The sequence below is a fragment of the Myotis lucifugus genome, unplaced genomic scaffold, assembly GCF_000147115.1.
Source record: "Myotis lucifugus unplaced genomic scaffold, Myoluc2.0 scaffold_157, whole genome shotgun sequence".
In the NCBI taxonomy this organism is placed as follows: domain Eukaryota; kingdom Metazoa; phylum Chordata; class Mammalia; order Chiroptera; family Vespertilionidae; genus Myotis; species Myotis lucifugus.
The window spans coordinates 2,584,197-2,598,177 of record NW_005871205.1 but is presented as its reverse complement, the minus strand read 5'-3'; the positions used below and the strand labels follow the sequence as shown (position 1 = coordinate 2,598,177).

Here is a 13,981-nt window from a genome sequence, read left to right as displayed (position 1 = left end):
AACTTGAGAGGTTATGTTGTTGTTTTTTTTAAGGTGTTTTCTTTTTCCCATGAGTCATGGACAAACATTTTCCCACAAGGATTTCTATTTATTGAAACAACTTGTTACTAAGGTAAGTGTGTGTGTGGTGATGAGGAGGGAGAAATGGTAGTGCTCATATTAGTCTTTGAAAAATTAGAAAAACAAGTCCCAGTCCATTTCTTAAAATCTTTATTATTTGGTACTCTTTTGATGTAAAAACTGCCATTTTATTTTCTGAATCTTCGGTCTTTACTCTGTACCTTAAAAGAATGAAAATAACTCTCTTCAGCCAAGCATAATAGTCCCATGACAGATAAAAACTAAAATTGAAAGGAAAGTTTTGAATATATTCTATAACATGCATTTGTTTATGGCTACCTTAACTGTATATTTTTTAGATCTAACTTCTCCTTAGGTAGCACTTTTGACTTTAAAAAGTGCTGAGGCAAGTGTCTAGGAGCAGATTATGTCTATATGTCTATTTTCTTCCAATTGAAAATATTTTATAGTTAACAAAACTGCACATAACAAAAATATTCTAAATACAGCACCAATTCCATTAGCATTTACCTAGCAAGCTTGCACCTGGCATTTTTGCATACACACGGGAGTCAGTCTTTGAGGGCAATGGGGGTATCATAGCACCACTTAGTTTTATCTTTAGTTCTATGAGAGCTAAACAGATGTGTGACCAATGGTATAGGTACTCCATGACAATACTATGCGATTTCCACACATCGATTCGGGAATGACCTGCATCAAAGGGGAAAAAAAAGTTAGTGTGAATAGTTTTGCACTTTTTAAATTAAAATGTAAGTTCCATTATTATGATGAAAGTTCATTAGATATGTTTGGAATAAAAACCATAGCAGAATCTTGTTTAAATATCTAAGAATTTAAAAATTTTGGTGTAGTCATCTAATGAAATACTGCACAGCATTTAACAACAATTAAAGAATTAGAGCTATATATATCATGTGGATAAATCTCAAAACATTGAGCACAAAATGTAAGTTGGAGGATAATATGTTCTTTGGATACAATTTTTAAAAGTTTTAAAACCTGTAAAATAATATTATATTGTTTATGGATTCATAAGCATGTAGTAAAAGTAAGAAATCATGCATAATAAATACCAAATGCATAATAGTATTTTGTCTAGGGAGGAAGAAAATAGGATCAGGGAGGGGTAGAAAGTCTCAACTGTTCCTTTAATGTTTTTTGTTGTTAATCCTCACTGGAAAATATTTTTCCATTGATTTTTAGAGAGTGGGAGGAAGGGAGGGAGAGGAAGAGAGAGAGAGAGACAGAGGGACAGACAGACATTAATGTGAGAGAACATTGATTGGTTGTGTCCCACACCCACCCCAACCGGGCTGGGATTGAACTTGCAACCCTTCTGTGCTCTCATTGACACTAACCACTGAGAACACTAGCCAGGGCCTTATAATGTTTTCTTTTTAATAAAAAGTCTGACTCAAACACGCATAATATTAAGGTTGGATATAGAATATGGGTCCATAATGACTACAGGTGTTAGTCTCAAACTTCTGTTTGAAATATTTCTTAATTTAAAATTACTTTAAAATATAGAATCACTACATACCATTAAGATTCATGTAAAATTGCAAAGCATTAAACTGCCATTTATAAAAGTTACTTTTTCCCAGAAGTCAATGACTAATGGTCAGATAGAGTGGTCAAATGCAGCAGTTCTCAACCTGTGGGTCGCGACCCCTTTGGTGGTCGAACGACCCTTTCACAGGGGTCGCCTAAGACCATCCTGCATATCAGATATTTACATTACGATTCATAACAGTAGCAACATTACAGTTATGAAGTAGCAACGAAAATAATTTTATGGTTGGGTCACAACATGAGAAACTGTATTTAAAGGGCCAGAAGGTTGAAAACCACTAGTCTAATAGAAAGAATATACTGTAGAGTTGAACAGATCTCGGTTCCAATTATTTTTTAAATATTTTTGCATTGATTTCAGAGAGAGGAACGGAGAGGGAGAAAAGGATAGAAACATCATTGATGACAGAGAATCACTGATCAGCTGCCTCCTGCACAGCCCCAGGCATGTGCCCTGGGTTCATTGGTTGACATTCAACCGCTGAGCCACATTAGCCGGGCATGGGTTCTAATCTTGACTTTACCCCAACTAGTCTTGTGCCCTGGAGCAGGTCACCTAATTGTTCTGAACCTGTCTCTTCTTCCATAAAACAGGAATAATACCTCAGAATTGTTATTAAAATTAATGAGAAAAGATATGTGAAAATCTGACAGAGTAGTTGCTAAAAAAAATATTAATTGCCTTCTTTCAGATGCCTCCTACCCTCAGGTCTATGGCTAAATCAACAATGTTTGCTGATTTGAGTTGAATAAACCATAAATAATACTTATAATTGAATAAGAGGTTTTAAATATCATCTCCTATCCATAGTTCTTTTTTAAAAAATATATTTTATTGATTTTTTACAGAGAAGAAGGGAGAGGGATAGAGAGTTAGAAACATCGATGAAAGAGAAACATCAATCAGCTGCCTCCTGTACACTTCCCACTGGGGATGTGCCCGTAACCAAGGTACATGCCCTTGACTGGAATCAAACCTGGGACCCTTCAGTCCGCAGGCCAATGCTCCATCCACTGAGCCAAACCAGCCAGGGCCATAGTTCTTTTTTAAAAAATTGATTTTAGAGAGAAAGGGAGGGATGGGGTCAGAGAGACAGAGAGAAAGAGAAACATGGATTGGTTGCCTCCCAACCAGGGATTGAACCCACAATCTGAGCATATGCTCTAACTGGCAATCAAATTAGTGACCTTTCAGTGCCTGGGACAATGCTCAACCAAGCAAGCCACACTGGCCAGGGCTATCCATAGCCCTTTAACAATGACAGTTGTTACTTACGGATATCTATTAAATGAAAGACAACATATTTTACTTCCCTATCTCCTATCAACATGAAGGCACATAAAATGTGGAAAACATTCACAAGTCTCAAATTTTTTTTAAACTGACTTTAAAACGCAGACACAATGTTCTAGAATTCTCTTTTAACACACATACACACACACACACACACACACACACACACACACACACACAGAGGCACTGTCTTCTCCCAATTATAAGTGTTCAATAAATGTTGAATTGAAACAACATTCAATTATGGAATAATTAAGTTATGTTTTTCAAATACCAAGTCTTTTCAGATTATAACTCAGTAACATTAGTGACAATTATGAATAAAAACAAATGCTGGTCATGAGAGCACATGAAATGTACCTGGTTCATCTCTTGTTATGGGTAATACTAGACCAATCAACATACAAATGTACAATTTTGAAGTGCATTTTGTTATAATTGATCCCTTTTTGTATTTATTAGTTCCTGAAACAAAGTAATGCTATAGGCTGCAAAGATTACTCAGATTATCTTAATGTTATGAATTTAATTAAACAAAAGTTCACCCCAGAATACTTTTAAAACCAGTCCTAACTGATTTTCTGACATATGACAGCTCTCCTGCTCCCCACAGCTTTTATTCTCCCCCTCCTACATCCCCATGAAGAGCTCTGTTTCTTTGATGCCTGCCACAGTGTTCTTATCTGACATCCAAATGAATAGACTCCTATCTGCAACCATTATTAAGCCAGTCGGCCATCTCCATGGTGATTCAAGGACACGAGAATAGGGAGCGAGGTCACTCCCTTTCACAAGCCCCTGTTGCTTATTTCCTGTCTTGTTACCAGGGTCAGAAGCTCCAAACCTGTCTGGGCCATAGTTTCTGTTTCCTGCCCTTTCCAGTGAGAAAGTGATGTATTCACAGCTGGCTTTAATTTATTCCTCGAATGAAGCCTCCATTGCTCTGTGGCAGTGATTTTCAACCTTCCTCATTTGAGGGCACACATAAACTAATTACTAAAATTCTGTGGCACGCCAAAAAATATATTTTTTGCCAATCTGACAAAAAAAAAGGTATTTTTTTGATTTATTCACACCTGAAAGCTGTTGTGTTGGCTGTTGTCATTTTTTTATTTGACAATCTGAGGGAAAAGAGGTCAGTGCTCCTGACTAAATAGTCAGGTATTGCACGTTTTAAACATTCTTGTGGCACACCAGTGTGTGGTGGCACAGAAACGGGTTGAAAATTGCTGCTTTGTGGGGTGCCCATTAGCAGTGGTTGAGCACTGCTGCCCTCTTGTGGTGGACAGATGCCAGATCTTTGCAGTAGCTGCACAGATTTTACAATTCTTTCAAGCAAACGTACTACTTTTTTTTTCCTTTTCTAACCATAAGAAATTGTTGTTGTTGTTGTTTTGTGTTTTTTTTTGCTTTGCTTTGCATTGGTAAGGGTTATAGTAAATTATTTGAAGACATCTGAGCTAAAATAATTGCTGAGACAAACTTTGAATCTGTTTATAAACCTATTGCTTTCAAAAGACTCGAGTTTGATCAAACTTTTAATTACATAGGAAATTCATTTTGCTTAAAACATTAGAATAATATGGGATATTTCTAATTAAATCTCCATTTATGGATCTCTGCTTTAACACTGGATTAAGTTAAATCTTCCACTTTTTTTCTTGAGTTACCAAAGTTTGGGTGGAAGTTTATTCCAGGCTGAACATGGAGTTCTTGCATTAATTTCATTCCTATTGTAAGCACAACTTCTGCACAATATCACATTGTATTGGCTTTTCAAAATGATGTAGCCATAAATCAAATTATGTACAAATTGAAATCAAGGCAATTTATTTTTATAAAAATTCATACTTTAATACAGTGGCTTTTAAATTCTTAGATCATATCCCTCTATCAGTAAAAGATGTTGAACATGATCCAAATATATGTATATTTATTTATGAATTATTTATTTTAAAACAGTAAAAAATAGAAATCCGACATTGACGGGATAAATTTATTACAAATAAAAGTCCTGCACTATTTTCTTGCACTTCAGTGGTGTCGGTATCAGTTGTTTGTGCCTTTTGTTTGCTCCTTTTTGTTGGAGCTTAGTGGGGAAAGCCTACAGGTGTCTCAGTATTCAGTAGACACACTCATACTCTCCCTGTTTCCACTCTGGTACTCTCCCTTCTCAGCTGTGTCTGATGTCCCCTAGGTCAGAGACTTTCTATGTTACCTTTTCTGAGGAAAAAGTTTCTACGGTTGGGGTGAGGAGTTGCCTAGTGTGTAGGAGGTGTAAAGAAGATGACATACAGACACCAAAACACTGAGACAGAAGGAAAGAGGAGAAACAACAGGGAGAAGAAAACTTTAAAAAATAATTATCATTAATACCTTCAGAGAGAGAAGACATTGCATTCAAGAAACAGAACAGATGTTGTAATAGCAAGTATTTAAAGAACAGCAACAACAAAGCTCTTAGACATTAAAGCATGCAGAAACAAACATTCAATAGGATTAGAAGGTTGAGAGAATGTCTCAGAAAGTGGGGGGGGGGAAAAAGACAAAAAGATGCAAAATAGGAGGAAAAATACAAGGATTTGGGAGACTAAATTTAGGCGATCCAATGTCTAAACAATAGGAATTCCAAAGACACAATACAGAAAAGAGGGCAGGGCCACCACCAACCTCTAGGTCATCTTTGTGTAAATGAGAAAAAGACACCCACCATGGAAGAATGCACTCTGTGAGCACATAGCTTGATGAGCAGAAAAAGGTGTGTGAAGAAAGAGATGCCCCTCATACAAGCAGATGTGGCCTTATGCTAAAGCACACAGTTTAATGAATGGACTCCTGGTTCGATTTCAGCCCCCACCCACCTCCTCAGTAGAGTACCTTTGTGCAGTGTACAAATTCCACAGTCATAAGTAGCAACCTTGATGCCATGGAGGAAATTATCAAGGACTTAAGGACCTGAGTTTCACAATTGAAAAGGCCCAGCGAATGCTCATATCAATGGATGGAAACAGACCCATATAAAAGCATATCATTATGAAATTTGACAGTCTTTGAGATAAAAGGTAATTCTACAGCTTTGGGGGTAGGGGTGTGGGGCACAGAAAAAGGTCACATGCACAGAATCAAATCAGAAAGGATACAGACTTCTCAATAGCAATCTTGGAAGACTCCAAGTTTCTTGTGACCTTGGAGCCATTTCCTTAGGAACATAGAGTTTACATTTGACCCAGCATTCCACTCCTCGCTACATAACCACAAGAACTAAAAATATATGCTCACACAAAAACTTGTAAACTGATGTTCACAGTAGCAGTATGTACAATAGCCAAAAAGTAGAAGCAACCCACATGTCTATTGACTGATAAATAGATATGTAAAATGTGGGATATCCATATAATAGAATATTATTTGACTGTAGAAGAGGAATTAAGTACTGATACATGCTAGAACATAGATGAAACTTGAAGCATTATGCTAAGTGAAAGAAGCCAGATACAAAAAGCCACATATTGTATGATTCCATTTATATGAAATGTCCAGAATAGGCAAAACTGGATAGAAAGTAGATTGGTGGTTGCCAGGGGCTGGGATGGGGATGGGCATGGGAGAGTGACTGCTAATGGGTACTGGGTTTCTTTTGGAGTGATAAAAATGTTCTAAAACCAGATAGTGGTGATGGTTACACAACCTGATGAATATACTAAAAAAAACACACACACTGAATGGTACACTTTAAAATGGTGAAATTTGTGGTAATTATATTTCAATTTCTGGAAAAAAAAGACAATGGGCAATGCCTTCTAAATTATTATTATCTGGCAAACTTTCAGACATGAAAGGTCTCAAAAAATTTACCAATCATGCGCTCTAACTCAGAAAACTACTGGAAAAATGCTGTCTCAAAACACAGGAGTAGGTCAAGAAAGAATGAACTAAGAGAATGGCAAAATAAATTTCTATGAGGTCAGAAAAGTAAATATCAGGAAGGCAGCTGAGTAGCAGATTGGGGGTGCAGGAAGACTCCAGATAGAAAGAAAATTAAAATCTCTAGAAGGAATGGCTCAAAAAAAACATTAGAACTAAAAATATTACCCGATAAATGTAACCTTTTGGGAAATTGTATAAAGAGATAAATGGAAGAGGTAGGAATTATCAAGAAGTACAAATAAAATTAAGCAATTTAAAAAATAAAATGCAATTATTTATTTCATGAAAAATTAAAAGTGAAAAAGGAGCAATCAAAATATGCTGCAGTGCTCAGTTGTGGATAATATTTGCATTGGCAAAATCATGTAAACATTGCATTTTGACTTAATCCCCATTTGTAATATAACTACATCAGGAGGATAGGGTAAGAGAATGGTGGTGTAACAACTAAGCTTTCATCTATAAAGAGAAAATCAATTGACAAGGTTTAAAATTGATGAATTAAAGATAGCAATATTGCAAAAACTAGAAATATTGAAATGTGCTGTTGCCAGAAGAAACAGTTAAATGGGCAAAAAAGAATTGCCCCTAGTGAGGGGACCTGGAGTGAGTGAGAAGAGAAGAAAGATGGGCTACTGACTCTTTCTGTTAGAAGTTTTTTAGTTCTTTTAGACCTTTTTAAGTACTTTAATAAAAAATATAATTTTTATAGTCCTTTTGGGGTAAAAAATTGTTTTAATGTCACTAAAATAAAAAATTATGAGTGTCAAAGGAACCTGAAAAATATGCTTGCCTTAAATAGAAAAAGTTCTCATTAAACTGATTTTTAACAGTCTTTATCAGATATCAAACCAGCAACGATATTACTTAGACAAAACCAATTTTAGTTATTTCTTTTAATTCAGTAACTACTGTTGGAAAACTTCAAATTTTGAAATCAAAAGGCATGATAAAGAACAGAAAGAAAATTGCTGATTTCAGTTTTTTTCTTTCTTTTTATTCCCAGATGACTTGGACTGACAATGGAAGGGGTCTACTTGCACGGGAAATGGGTCAAGCATCCAGGCCCCCAAATAGTCTCCTGAACAGTGTGTGAGTGAATACTTGTCTAATATCTTAATTAAAAGGGCCCTGAAGAGGTTCTTGCCAGGACAAAGGGAATCTGCTCTAACACTGAACAGATGTTTCCTTCTCTAGGGCCTGAAATCCATGAGCAACTCATAAATGGCACATTCTAGGCTTCCTGTTAAACCTGGGTCTAACTGTGATAGCAGCTCTTTTCCTACAAGTAGGAGCCAGCAAGCCCTGGAAGGGACTACCACCCAACAATACTAGGTCCGAGTGGTGATAATCATCTTTATAAATAATCACACTGAGTCTGGCTTCTTTGGCAGAGGGGAGCCCTGGAACTTGCAGAAAAAGTAGAGGGCCTAGGAAACTCCTGCTGATATCAGTGTCGGTGGACATAGAGAGCCTCAGATTTTCTTTTCTTTTTTTTTTTTTTTTGGATTTACCTGCGGGAAGGAAGTGTGGTCACTTGGGAGAAATACAGTTTCTAGACAGCAGAGTGATTCTGGCTTTACTAGGAGACAGCTCTTCTTCCCTCTGGGTCTGAGAACATTGACCAGTAGACAACATCTGTCCAAACTCCCTGGGAGGGAAACATGGGGCAGGTATGGGGCACCTTAGAGAAAGACTAGGCCAGGCTGGCCACAGAGGTCGAAAGTGGAGTGGGGAGAACAGATTCTTGAGAAGATAGTCAGGTCATGGGTCTTTAGGTAGGAGAGGCCAACTTCTGGGAGTACTTTAGGCAGAGGGTAGCAGGTTATTGATATGCTACTGCATGTATAGCTGTCGGGGTGGCCAGTGGAGTCACTGGGTCCCCCACAGGGAAGTATGTCAGTAACATTCACATACAATGGTACAGACTTGAGAGGATAAGCATACTGAACAAAGCTGCTCCTTCATAGACGACTGCCTCATCTAGCGGTGACACAGCTGCCTGGAATTCCACCAGAAAACAAAATACCCCTTTCTAGAAATGCAAACCCAAATCACAATGAGATATCACATTGTACCTGTTAGAATGATTACCATAAAAAGGACAAGAAATCAGTGTTGGCAAGGATGTGAAGAAAGGAGAACCCTTGTGCACTGTTGGTGGGAATGTAAATTGATATAGACACTTTGGAAGACAGTATGGAGTTTCCTCAAAACATTAGAAGTAGAATTTCCATATGGTTAAGCAATTCCCCTCTTCTGGTATACAGTTGAAGGAAATGAAATCACTATCTTGGGATACCTGCATTCCTTTGTTCATTGCAGCATTACAATAGAGAAGACGTATAAACAATGTTCATTAACAGATGAATAAAGAAAATGCGGCATAGGTAATGGAATATTATTCAACTATAAAAAGAGAAAACCCTGCCATTTGCTACAACATGGCAAATGCCCTTGAGAGCATTATGCTAAGTAAAATAAGTCAGACAGAGACATACTGTATAATCTCACTTATATGTGGAATCTAAAAAAACTGAACTCATAGAAACAGAACAGATTGTTAGTCGGCAGAGGTGGGGGTTGAGGGTGTGGGGGAAATAGACGAAGGTGGTCAAAGGGTACAAACTTCTAGTTAAAACAAATAAATTCTGGGTGTGTAATGTGTAGCCTTGTGATTACAGTTAACAATACTGCATTGTGTGTGAAAGTTGTCAAAACAATAGTAGATCTGAAAAGTTCTCATTGTAAGAAAATATAACTATGTATGGTGATGGATGTTAACTAAACCTATTGTGGTGATCATTTTACAATATATACATATACAGTGAACAAATGTAGACCTAGTTTATGCACGTATACATATATCAAATTAGTTAAAGAATGTTATGTCATTCTCTTAATAAAAGTAAGACTTGACAGCAGAAGCCCTAAGAAAGTGCGGGTACATCATCAGCCCTAATTCTGTCATCCTGGCAAAATCATTAGTTTGGAAGGCTTGGTGGGTTAGGAGCTATGCTAACAGTCCCTCCCCATCCAGAGAAGATCTACAAATATTATTGGTAGCATTTCATGCTGGGTGGGGTCGTTGAGTAGGTGCCTTACTTAATGCTGCTAGAAGGTTCAATAAACTTTGAGCAACAGAATCCGATGCCAGAAGACTCCTTTCTTTCTGGCACAAAGAGAAAGGGGCCCCAAAGAGTTCTGCTTCCTTTCCCCAAATGGGGAGCTTAGAATACAGTTGCATCTGAAGGAGAGAGGGTTGGTATCTGGGTGGCTGATAAACTGTCTTGATTGCTGCAGAGGCTATGATAATGCTGAAGGGCTTGGTGTTGGTGGTAGGGTAGCCTAGGGAATATTGGTTTCTGGCTGAATCCAGCATTGTTAGTATTCCTGCCACCTGAGGACACTGTTGGAAAAGAGAAAGTGGTGGGGATCATTGGAGATCAAGGGTGCTCCGGAATTAGCTAGCACAGGTCAAAGTGGCAGCAAGCAGAGCAAACAGAAATTAGCATGTTTTCTGAAACAAAGGGGTTATATAAGACATGCAAATCAGAGGTGGGCCTTAAGAGAGTCCCTTGAAACATTGGTACAATTCCACAGAAGATGCCTTTGTCTGGGAATAGGCTTATTAAGGGCTGAGAGCCAATTCCTGGATACACCTGCAAGGTAGAGAGCGGAGGGGCCTGCTCCTCATTTCCAGATCCCATCTCACAGAGGGACTGGATTTGACAGTGATGGGAGCCTGAGTCCTCACCTAAGAAAGGGAGCATCAGTCTGAGAGGACACAAGTGACCCTGGCAGCAGGGTCTGGATCTAGGCCAAGAGTCTGGCGATATGGATGGGGACCAAAGTGGTTAAGGGCTCAAGGAGAAAATCAATTTGACAAACTGGTCACACATGGAGGGCAGGGGGTCCTGGGGCTCACGAACAGGAACTGAATCTACTCCAAAGGGAAGAGCACCAACGAGGCACTGACATAGAAAACATTTCTTCGGGATTGTTAAGTCCCCAGTGAACGGTGAACAAATGTGGACCTAGTTTATGCAGGTATACGATGAACAAGTATTCATTTTGTTGTTGCTACTGTTATTGTTTCCCTTGAATCACTTCCTTAGAAGAAGTGAGACCTGTAACCCCTATGAATCCAGAGGCTCTCCTGAATCAGCCCAGACCCATGAGGCCCTTCCTAATACGAATTCTAATCTTTACTCATGTCGCTCATAATCCCCACTAATTCATGGTAACTTTTATTTGAATCTTGTGTTTTCTCTTATTTTCTAGCACTCCCAAACTTCTGGGAGTATCTCGTCTTCCTATGCTAGACAACTCCTTTCTCAAACATGCGCCCCAGCTCACTGCTATGTGCTCCCCCTGTACTATATGCGTCCACTGCCACAGACACCCTGAGGATTGTGGTTGTCTTCCTCTGAGTTGCCTTTTCATTCCTCTCGCCCTAGGAATCTCTCTGGTTCTGAGTCTCTCGGCCTAATACAGGAATCACAGAAGTGCAGAAACCCTTCTGACTTGATCTAGAATTTCCATAGAAAGTAGGTGAGGGGAAGAGGAAAGGGAGGGACAGGTTTACTGAACAATTTCTACAGAGTCGTTTTCCCAACTAATACTAGTTTTTCATGAGTAACAAAAAGGAACAAACCTTAAATTTATTCCTTACTGTTCCATTCACATAAGTGACCTGAGGTCTCCATTCGGGTAATGCGCACCCATGGAGGAATGTGTGCTTGCATATGTACAGCATGGGGCAAAAGTAGGTTTACAGTTGTGAGTACACAGAGCAGAATTTATTCTTGTATTGTTATTGTAATTATTGTATTTTCCATATGAACAACTGTAGACCTACTTTTGCCTGCCTCTGTATACCAGTATTTACTCTCACATGTGGCCAATTCTCCATGGCCAAAGAGCTCATCACCTTCTCCAGCCTGGGAGCCTCACTGCTCTAGATTCCTGCTGATTCTCCTCCAAAAAGTGAGTGGGAGACAGGTGTGCTTCTGAATTCTCATGTGGGTGGCAGAGGCAGTCACTTTGGGGAATGCATAGATTATAGCCAGTGTCCCTCCTTTTAGGAGACAATATTCAGAACTATTTTTCCTAAAAATTGAAGTTCTGAGCTACTTGCTTTATTCAGATATCTCTTGCAACTGTGTTTTATTGTTGTTAGTACAATTTAGACCATAATTAAATAGAAATTTACCTTTGAGATAGTTACCAATGAGCTTTACATTAACTTTTACATTCTTCGCAGTTGGATCAAAGGCACAAATACTCTCAACTAAGTGTTTGTTAAAGTACTGTGAATAAAGAACAAAAATTATGGGATCACCAGCGAGTGGAACTAGAGTACCCAATTCACCAGTTTGTATAATTTCATTTATATAAATTAGAAAACAGGCAAAACCAACGTATGGTTTAGAAGTCAGACTTCTGGTCACCCTAGGTGTGTGTATGTGGGGGGAGAGGGAGTCATGGGAGAGAGTACAAAGGAGGGCTTTTGAGATGCCCCTAGGATCTGTTTCTTAATTTAGGTGGTTACAAATGTTCATTGTGTAAAAATCCTTGCATTTGTACACTTATGATTCATGCAATTATGATTTGCATGCCTAAACTTGTGTGGGTTATTTTTTCAATAAAAAGAATACTTAAAAAGAACTTACCAGTTTACATTTATCCCAAATTTCTAATTCATGTGATGATTCCAACTCTGGATGAATGAACAAGATAACCGCTGTCAGGATTTCAGGTACTAGTTTTGCATTGGCTTCCAACTCGTGTAACTGGCTGGCTGTCAGAGATTTATTTGACTGTATTGCAGAACGGTAATCATAGAGCAACAGTGATACAAAGTCCATGGAGGTAAGCTGCCGAAGGCTTTTCTGCAGCTCTTGCAGCATGATTCGGAAGAAGAGAACTCCTGCCTGCTGGACTTCTCCTGCATTTTCAATCTCTGGAATAACAGAATTATATCCCACATGGTTGTTTATACATACATTATATTTTTCAGAGGATTCTGAGCATAATATAATAAACTTCTTTTAGAAAAAAGATCATATCTTACAGTTTTAAACAATCTTAGTTTTTCTAGTCATGAAATAAAAAAGCAGAAATGAAACTACACCTGGTAAAATGCACAGGAAGAGGCTTTGAGGAAAGGTGAAAGGAAACTCGTGTTTTGACATTAGATCTTAGTTTGAATATCTACTCTCCCCCTTATTCTTTTGTCTCTCTGAACCTCCTCTTCCTTTTCTGTGAGAATGGGATTGATTCCTACTTCTCTGGTGAGTGTGGACATTAAATGAGTTGATATAATCAGGCCAGAATGGAATGGAATTAAATATACAAAGTTATGCAAAGCAAGGGACTGAACCCAAGAATACTATACCCAACAAGGCTATCATTCAAAATTGAAGGTAAAATCAGGAGCTTCACAGACAAAAAAAGGGCTAAGGGAGTTTATTATCACCAAGCCAGCAATGCAAGAAATGCTAAAGGGACTTCTGTGAAAAGAAGAAATAGAAAGGGAAGAAGGAACGCAGGTATAAAGAATAAAAATGGCGACAAGTACCTATCAATAATAGCCTTAAATGTAAATGGGTTAAATGCTCCAATCAAAAGACATAGAGTACTGAATGGATAAGAAAACATGACCCATATATTTGCTGTGTACAAGAGACCCACCTCAGAACAAAGGACTCACACAGATGGATAGTGAAGGGATGAAAAAAAGTTTTTCAGGCAAATTGAAATGGAAGAAAAGCTGGGGCAACAATACTTTTATCTGACAAAATAGACCTCAAAGTGAAGGCCATAACAAGAGATAAAGAGGGCGACTTCATAATACTAAAGGCAGCAATTCAACAAGAGTATATAACTCTAGTAAACATATATGCACCCAATACAGGAGCACCCAAATACATAAAAAAACTTCTGGAAGATATCAAGGAAGAGACCAACACCAATACAGTCATAGTAGGGGACTTTACTATCCCATTGACACCACTGGATAAATCCTCTAAACAAAAAATCAGCAATCCTAAATGACTCACTAGATCAGATGGAATTAATTGACATCTTCAGAACATT

At 38.2% G+C, this 13,981-nt stretch overlaps 1 protein-coding gene across 1 annotated transcript in view; it reads right to left on the bottom strand.

Moving 5' to 3' along the window:
- Window positions 1-240: 240 nt before the first annotated feature.
- EFCAB5 (EF-hand calcium binding domain 5) overlaps window positions 241-13,981 on the bottom strand; it is a 94,843-nt gene continuing 81,102 nt past the window's right edge. Inside the window, exons 22-25 of the mRNA XM_023759493.1 lie at window positions 12,556-12,845; window positions 12,096-12,192; window positions 592-774; window positions 241-281 (exon numbers count right to left, since the gene is read on the bottom strand). Coding sequence (XP_023615261.1) covers window positions 271-281; window positions 592-774; window positions 12,096-12,192; window positions 12,556-12,845 — 581 coding nt within the window. The 3' untranslated portion in view covers window positions 241-270. The remainder of the gene's footprint in view (window positions 282-591; window positions 775-12,095; window positions 12,193-12,555; window positions 12,846-13,981) is intronic.